Source organism: Galeopterus variegatus, unplaced genomic scaffold (assembly GCF_000696425.1).
Source record: "Galeopterus variegatus unplaced genomic scaffold, G_variegatus-3.0.2 Scaffold228, whole genome shotgun sequence".
Classification (NCBI taxonomy): Eukaryota; Metazoa; Chordata; class Mammalia; order Dermoptera; family Cynocephalidae; genus Galeopterus; species Galeopterus variegatus.
The window spans coordinates 479,253-488,596 of record NW_007726339.1 but is presented as its reverse complement, the minus strand read 5'-3'; the positions used below and the strand labels follow the sequence as shown (position 1 = coordinate 488,596).

The 9,344-nt window shown below is 38.0% G+C and overlaps 1 protein-coding gene across 1 annotated transcript in view; it reads left to right on the top strand.

Moving 5' to 3' along the window:
• The window catches only part of ZNF605 (zinc finger protein 605), a 14,408-nt gene extending 5,137 nt beyond the window's left edge, over positions 1 to 9,271 (top strand). The window contains exons 2-4 of the mRNA XM_008566194.1: positions 3,430 to 3,550; positions 3,876 to 3,968; positions 7,352 to 9,271. Of these exons, the coding sequence (XP_008564416.1) occupies positions 3,430 to 3,550; positions 3,876 to 3,968; positions 7,352 to 9,144 (2,007 nt within the window). The 3' untranslated portion in view covers positions 9,145 to 9,271. The remainder of the gene's footprint in view (positions 1 to 3,429; positions 3,551 to 3,875; positions 3,969 to 7,351) is intronic.
• The last annotated feature ends 73 nt before the right edge of the window (positions 9,272 to 9,344 follow it).

Below are 9,344 nucleotides of genomic sequence, written 5' to 3'. Positions count from 1 at the left end.
GCAACGGGATCACAACCCTCAGTGTCGCGCCCGCACCAGACCAGGACCGGCAACGGGATCACAACCCTCGGTGTCACGCCCGCACCTCGCTCAGCCAGTGAGCGGCTGGTCTGTATGTGGGATCCGAACCCTCGGCGAGAGCGCCGCCACGCTCCCAAGCGGCACACTGTAGCAGTGCGCCACTGGGCCGGCCCCCATTTGCCCATTTTTGAAATGGGGTTGTTCGTTTTCTCATGGTTGAGCATTCTGTATATTCTGGATATGAGTGCTTTAGCAGATATGTGATTCACAAATATTTTCTCCCAGTCTGCACCACATCTTTTCTTTCTCTTAACAGTGTCTTTCATAGAGCAAAAGTTTTTAATTTTCAAAAAGTCCAGTTTATTAATTTTTTTCCTTAAATTGATCAGATTTTTGATGTTGCATCTAAAAACTCATTGCCAAACCCAAGGTCATGCAGGTTTTCTCCTGTTTTCTTGTAGAAGCTTTGAAGTTTTATTTTACATTTAGGTCTGTGACCCATTTTGAGTTAGTTTTGATATAAGGTATGAGATATGTGTTGAGATTTATTCTTTTGCTTATGTTTGTATCCCATTGTTCTTATATCATTTGTTGAAAAGACACTTCTTTCTCTCTGGAATTACTTTTTGCACTTTTGTAAAAAATCAATTGAGCATACTTGGGGGGGTGTTGTTTCTCGGCTCTCTATTCTGTTCCCTTGATCTGTGTACTTATCCTTTCACTAATACTATCTTGTCTTAATTACTGTGGTTTTATAGGAAGTCTTGAAATCAAGTAATGTGAGTCCTGCAACATCATTGTTCTATTTCCATCATTGTTTCTTTCCATCTTGTTATTGCTATTCTAGTTCCTTTGCCTTTCCATGAACAATTTAGAATCAGCTTGTCAGTATCTACAAACAACTTGTTATTGTAATTAGGATTGCAATGAATCTATGGATGTATCCAGGGAGAAATGACCACTTAACAACAAGAAGTCTTCCGATCCATGAACATGGTATCTCTTTCCATTTACTTAGATGTTCTTTGATTTCTTTCATCAGTGTTTTATAGTTTTCAGCATACAGATCCTGCAAATGTTTTGTTATCTCTTTATAGCTTTATACCTAACTACTTTTGTTGTTGTTGTTGCTATGGTAAATGGCACTTTAAAAAATTGTCCAAATTTCAGTTGTTCATTGATGGTATATAGGAATACAACTGACTTTTGTATATTGCCCTTATATCTTTCAACATTATTTATTTTTTATTTTTTATTTTTTTTAAAGATGACCGGTAAGGGGATCTTAACCCTTGACTTGGTGTTGTCAGCACCATGCTCTCCAAGTGAGCTAACTGGCCATCCATATATAGGGATCTGAACCCATGGCCTTGGTGTTATCAGCACCACACTCTCCCAAGTGAGCCATGGGCCGACCCTTCTTTCAACATTATTAAACTCACTGATTAGTTTCAGGAGGTAGGTATGGAGTGAGGTTAGTAGATATGTATATTCTTTGGCATTTTCTACGTGGACAAATGTCACCTATTAATAAAGAGTTTTATTTTACCTTTCATATCTTTTTCTTTCCATATTGCACTAGCAAGGACTTCCAGTGCAGTGTTGAATAGGAGTGATGAGAGAAGACTTTTTGGCTTTGTTCTGGCTCTTAGGGGGAAGGCATTTGTCTCACCATGAACGTATGATATTAGTTCTATGCTTTTCATAGATATCATTTATTTGGTTAAGGAATTTCCTTTGCATTCCTTGTTTGCTGATTTTTTTTTTTTTTTAATTATGAATGAATGTTGAATTTTGTCAAATGTCTCTTCATTTATTGAGATGATTGTATGGTTCTTTTTATTTAGGGTGTTAATAATGGTGAATTACATTGATTGATTTTTTAATATTGAGCCAGCCTTGTCTTCCTGGGTTGAGCATCACTTGGTCATGATGTGTTAACATTTTTATATTGCTGGATTTGATTGGCTGACATTTTCTTGAGGATTTTTGCTTCTAATTTAATGTAGTTTTCTCATAATATTTTTGTCTGGTTTCAGTTTCAGGGTAATGCTGGCTTCATACATGAGTTGAGAAGTATACCCTCATCTTGTATTATTTGGAAGAGATTTTGTAAAAGTGGTATCCTTTTTTTCCTTAGATGTTTGGTAGAATTTCCTAATAAAATGATTAGGGTCTGGAGTTTTCTTTACTGGAAGATTTTTAAACACAAATTCAGTTTATTTAATAGATATAGAGGGCGGCCACTCATGCTGAAGGTCTTACATTGCATGGCGCAGTCCTGCTCAGCTAAGAGTTATTCTCAAATGCCAACAGCACCTTCTTTGAGAACCACTGTACTTATTTAAAGACAACCTGTTCTGATTTCTTATTCAATGGGTGTGTGGGTAGGTAGATGCATTAATTCACAATGAGATATATATATATATATATATTTTTTTGGCGACTGGTCAGTCTGAGTATCTGAACACTTGACCTTGGTGTCACCAGCACCATGCTCTCCCAAGTGAGCTAAATGGCCAGCCCTACAATAAATAATTTATTTTATTTATTTATTTATTTATTTTTGTCTTTTGTCTTTTTCCGTGTCCAGCAACGGATCGCAACCCTCAGTGTTGCCCCCGTACCGGACCGGGGACCGGCAACGGGATCGCAACCCTCGGTGTTGCTCCTGCGCCTCGCTCAGCCAGTGAGCGGGAACCGGTCTGTATGTGGGATCCGAACCCTCGGGCGGGAGCGCCGCCGCGCTTCCCAAGCGGCGCACTATCCAGTGCGCCACCGGGCCAGCCCTAAATAATTTAATAATATCTTTGTTTCTCCCTCAAAGCATAATGCCATATTAGGATATAGCATAAGTTATCCATTGCTGTGTAAGAAATTACCCCCAAACTCAGTGGCTGAAAATAATGAACATTTATGTCTCAGTTTCTGTGGTTTAGGAATCTGCCCATTGCTTACCCAGTTGGGTCTGGTTCAGGGTCTCGCCCAGCGTGGTAATCAAGATATTGAGAAGAGCTGCAGTGGGGGTATGATTCCCTCCATGCTCACTCACATGGGTGTTGCAAGCCTCATTTCCTTGCCACATGGGCCTCTCCACATAGCTGCCTCACAACATGGCAACTAGATTCCCCCAGAGAGAGCAAGAGAGAGCTCACAGATAGGAATCACATTCTTTTACAACCTAATCTTGGGAGTGGCATCCCCTTACTTTGCCCTTTTCCACTCAGTGGAAGTGAGTCAGTAAGTCCTGCCCACACTCAAAAGGAGAGGATTACACAAAAACATGAATACCAGGAGCAAAGATCACTAGGGCTATCATGGAGACTATGTACCAGAAACAGAAGAAAGCCTGTGCCCACAAAACCTGATATGAATCACTTCAAATCTAACAGGGCTATGCTTTTCCAGATATCGTTTGAGGATGTGGCTGTGGATTTCACGGTGGAGGAGTGGCAGCTACTTAATCCTACTCAAAAGAACTTGTACAGAGATGTGATGTTGGAGAACTATAGCAATTTAGTTTTCTTGGGTAAGAACATTCTTCTTATGTAATTTAGTGTGTGCTCAATAACTGTAGGGCCTCTGAGGTGTCAACTGATCTTTTTTTTTTTTCACAGCTGGTGGTAAAGGGATCTGAACCCTTGACCTCATGATTTTGGATATAAGTTTCAGGTGTCAAAGGTTCTTTAATTTCTTTAAGGAAATCCGAGGTTTTATTCACTTGAATGAAAGGCTTTACTGAAAAGTTTTATTCACTTATTTTATTTCACAGCCTTTGTAGTAAAATAGTCTTCATGTTTAAGTCTCTCAGCCCAAGCCATTGGGTCCACGTCCTCTGTGTTTCCAATTAACAGGTTATCAAATTATCAGACCGGATGTGATTTTCAAGTTGGAGCAAAAAGAGCCATGGATAGTAGGTGGAGAAATCCTAAGTCAAAACTTTTCAGGTAAGAAATACTCAGGTGTATGGGATATGATGAAAATTAAATCTCAGGTTATTGATGACAGGTGGACACTTTCAAAATGTTGTTTATAAAACTGCTTAAAGGTGTAATCATTAAATATTTCATTAATTGGTTATTGTGGAGCTAGGTAAGGCAGGATCTTGCTTATTTATTGTGTATCTCTTCTATATGAAGTATTCCATCTGAGCATGTGTGTCAGCCTACCTTGGGAGATATTTCAAATTACAGATGTCCAGGCACTGTTCACATGGTTTATTAGGCCTGGGTATATGTAGTTTAGAAAAGCTGTGAAGATAGACTTTATGATCCTCCATTAATTTAGAACCACTGCTATTATGTGGGATGAGAGGAACTGAAAGGAAATAAGAGTCATGAAATAACCTTGTAGTAGCATAGAATTGTAATTTAGAAGAAAATATAAAACTGTAAAATACTCAGTAATTTAGTATTTGAACATAAAGCATTTGTGTTAAAATGTACAGTTAATTTATGAAGATTAATGTTACAGAAAGGAACTGCTTTAGAAGTTCGGTGATAAGTGAAAAGTGTACTTGGCCCTCCGTATCTGTGGGTTCTGCATCCATGGACTCAACAAACCACAGGTCAAAAATATTCAGGCTGGCTGGTTAGCTCAGTTGATTAGAATGTGGTGCTCATAACACCGAGGTCCAGGGTTCAATCCCTATACAGGCCAGCCAAATAAAAAAAATTCAGAAAAAAAATTGTGTCTGTGCTGAATATATACAGACTTTTTTCCTTGTCATTCTTCCCTAAACAATACAGTAAAATGGATATTTAAATAGTATTTACATTTTATTAGGTATCGTAAATAATCTAGAGATGATTTAAGATATACATGAGGATATGCATAGGTTATATGCAAATACTGTGCCATTTTATATCAGAGACTTGAGCATCCATGGATTTTGGCATCCAAGGGAAGTCCTGGAAACAATCCCCCACAGATATCGAGGGGTGACTATATTTATCCTACATGTATATTTATCCTGGTTATGTGCTACACAGATTTTGGCATCCAAGGGAAGTCCTGGAAACAATCCCCCAGAGATATCGAGGGGTGACTATATTTATCCTACATGTATATTTATCCTGGTTATGTGCTACACAATGGGGGTACATCAGTGAAAATACAAACCTGTTCCCTGCCCTCATGGGGTTTACATTCTAGTGGGAGAGAGAGAAGTAAAATGATTACCTATTTGATAAGTACTATGAAGGAAATAAACAGGGTATTTGTTAGTGTTCCATCAAAATGGTGTTTAGAGCCAAGCATGGTAAAAACTGAGAATAACATGCCAAATAAAAGGAACCTCAGATGCAGAGGTTCAAAGGCAGAAAAGGTCTGTGTGATCACAGGAGCAGGGAGGAATCTGGTGTGACCAAGGAGTGAGCATGGTCCTGCCTGGCTTAAAGATGGGACATGCTCTGAGCAATGCACCTTAGGTGATTTCATCATTGTACGAACATCGGAGAGTGTGCTCACACAAACCATCTATGTAGTCTTCACTCAGACTACCACCGTATATGTGGCACATGACCGTGTTATGAGATGAAGTTGAAGAGGTTGGAAGAAGCCAGGTCTGCAAGGGTGTGCATGCCATGGTGAAGTTTGAACTTTCAAAGAGTTTTAAGCAGGGGATGAAAATGCCTAATTGCATTTTGTAAAAATTACTGGATGCTGTGTGGAGGCTAGAATTGGGAGCTAGACTGGAAGCAGGAATAAAGGTTAGAGAAACAGGATGAAATGAAGGTTGTAGAAATCAGACTGTGGCAGAAACAGAGAAAGAAATATATGTGTACCGTATGTAACACCAATAAATTGTGGTCCACCTGTCTTCCAAAATGACAAGTTTTTTTTTTTTTTTTTAATTTCTTAAAGGTGTTTTTTACTCAATTGAATATCTGAACCTTTAAGTTTGTAGATGAACTGCCTTACTACTGTTTGATATCATTTAATCCATCACTTGGGAAAAATATATTTCTTAATCTTATTTCTTGATTTGATTTTTAAATGATTGTTTTTCTTTGCTCTCACATTTTATAAAACAACTTTCTGTAAACTCTTCAAGTGGATCTCACAATTTATATGTCACATATAACTCTTGTTTTGATTGCCAGATTTCTTTCCATAGTCTTTTTTATCTCAATGAATAGTATTATCATCTCCACTCATTTATGCCTAAAACATTGACTCCTCCTTTCTTTCTTCTTTATACCAGCAGCTCTTAGTTGGTTCTTCCTCTGAAATTCTGATGTCTGAGAATTAGATGAGGCTTTTTCCCCCACAAAATATTATCCCTCAGAAAGGCGTAGTTGCTTTATATTTGAAACCTTGCCAAATCTTTCATCTTGCAAAGTACTTCCTGGGAATTTTACTTCACAATTGCTAGAAAAGGATATCAAAAAGTAAACAAACCTTTAAAAGATCACTTTAAAATATTCAATATTCAATATTCATGTTGTGGAAATTGCAAACAGTTGTTCTCATAGGGTGAAAAAAAATCTGACCTAATATTATATGAACAGTTCTTATGAGTTGGAATAATTGCCATTGATAACGTTATATTTAGTATAATCTATATGTTCAACATGTAGATTACAGATTCAATTATAGATCCAGTTTAAAAGGGATGAATGTCAAGAACCTTAAATAAAATTGTTGATACTGAGCTCTGGAGAACTCTTGGATAATTCCATAAACTAGCTTTAGTGATGGTGAAGGTACTGATGTCATTAATTCAGGTGATGATCTTGAATGAGAATGTTTTTTAAATGTGATAATACTATAGAAAATTAATACTTCATATCTTTCAGATGTAAAGTTGATATCCTATATTTACTCTGTATCATATGCAGTATTTCTTCTTTTATACCATTCAACAATGTAATCTTGCTTTTTATGTACTTGTTATTCTCATTCTTCACTATATTGTGAAACTTCTGATGGTGGGGAACTTAACCTGTCTTCTTCCCTGATCTCCTGCTACTAACAAAGCTTGAGACGCATAGTAGATAATTGTAGATTATTCTTCAATAAAGAAATTAACCACCCCAGTATTTGATTAGAAATTGCTCCAGATTCTTTTAACTCATTATCACTATGCTTTGAGTATATTTCATATTTCCTTATTTAAAATTTTATATTTTTAAACATTTATAATTTTAAGATCTGTTTTCACTTATGTTAAAATTTTCAATGCCCAATAAGTAGATGTTATTCATGGGTTTTTTTTTTCTTTTTTCTTTTTTGGACTGGGATCCTGGGCTCCAATTTAGAAGTTTTATTCAGTAAGCATAATCATTGAGGGAATTACACAGTATGGTTCATTTTTTTTCCTTTTTAGAAGTCTGGCTAGATAATAATTCCAAAATGTGGCATCAAGATAATCAAGACAAGCTTAAAAGTATGCAGAGAGGCCATGAATATGATCTTTTGGGAAAAATATTTAATTCAAGCATAAACTTTTTTCATTTAGGAATGAGACCCCATAAGTGTGGCACAGGTGAAAAAAGTTTGAAACATCCTTTTGATTTTTTTATTCCAAAAAATAATTGTGGAAGAAAGGAATTTGATGAGCTCAATAAGAAATTGTTATTCTATATCAAACCTGACAGAACCCATGGTGGAATAAAATACTGTAATTGCAATAAGTGTAGAAAAGCTGGCTGCAAAGAGTCATGGCTCATTACCAGTCCTATGACACATGCAGGAGTTTATTTATGCATGGAATGTGACAAAGTTTTTAACAAGAAGTCACAGCTTATCATCCACCGGAGAACACACACAGGAGAGAAGCCCTTCCGGTGCAATGAGTGTGAGAAGGCCTTCTCACAGAGGTCACTGCTTACTCTCCATCAAAGGACTCATTCAGGAGAAAAACCATACGTCTGTGATGAGTGTCAGAAAGCCTTCAGTAGGAAGTCACTGCTCATTTTACATCAGAGAACTCACACTGGAGAGAGGCCCTATGAATGCAGCGACTGTGGGAAAGCCTTCAGCAGGAAGTCACAGCTCAAAAGACATCAGATAACCCATACAATAGAGAAACCCTACGGTTGCAGTGATTGTGGGAAAACTTTCTCCCAGAAATTAAAACTCATTACACATCAGAGAGTGCATACAGGAGAGAAACCCTATAAATGTAGCGATTGTGGAAAAGCCTTCTTTTGGAAGTCACAGCTTATTACTCACCAGAGGATTCACACAGGGAAGAAACCTTATGTATGTAGTGAGTGTAAAAAAGCCTTCAGCAGGAACTCACTCCTCATTAGACATCAGAGGATTCATACGGGAGAGAAGCCCTATGGATGCAGTGAGTGTGGCGAGGCCTTCATCAGGAAACCACAGCTCATTAAACATCAGATAACTCACACGGGAGAGAAGAACTACCGATGTAGTGGTTGTGAAGAGGCCTTCTTTAAGAAGTCAGAGCTAATAAGACATCAAAAAATTCATTTAGGAGATAAGCCCTATGGATGTGTTGAATGTGGAAAAACCTTCTTTGGGAAGTCACAGCTCCTAACACATCAGAGAACTCACACTGGGGAGAAACCTTATGAGTGCACTGAGTGTGGGAAAGCCTTCACCCAGAAGTCAAGCCTGATATCACATCAGAGAACACACACAGGCGAGAAGCCCTATGAATGCAATGAATGCCAGAAAACCTTCAGTGAGAAGTCAAGTCTCATTCATCATCAGAGGACCCACACTGGAGAAAAGCCCTTTGAGTGCAATGAATGTAGGAAGGCTTTTGCCTGGAAGCCACAGCTCCTTAGGCATCAGAGAATCCACACAGGGGAGAAGCCCTATGAATGCAGCGAATGTGGGAAAGCCTTTGTTCAGAAAGTGCAGCTCATTAAGCATCAAAGAAATCACACAGGAGAGAAAACCTATGGATGCAGTGATTGTGCAAAAGCATTTTTTGAGAAGGCACAGCTCATTATCCATCGGAGAATTCATACAGGAGAGAGACCCTATCAATGTGGTGAATGTGGGAAGTCTTTCACTAGAAAGTCACACCTAATGAGGCATCAGAGAATTCATACAGGAGATAAGTATTATGGGTGCAGTGAATGTGGGACCACCTTCAACAGGAAGTCACAGCTCATGATACATCAGAGAAATCACATGATATAGAAGCCATATGAGTGCAGCAAATGTGGAAAGCCTGCTAACAGATGTCATACCTTCTCACACTTCTCAGGACACACATATGAGAGAAACCCTACTGAGGCAATGACTGTTTAAAAAAAAAAAAAACACCAAGTCAAGGGTTAAGATCCCCTTACCAGTCATCTTTTTTTTAAAAAAAAAAAAAAAAAAAAAGGGCCGGCCCG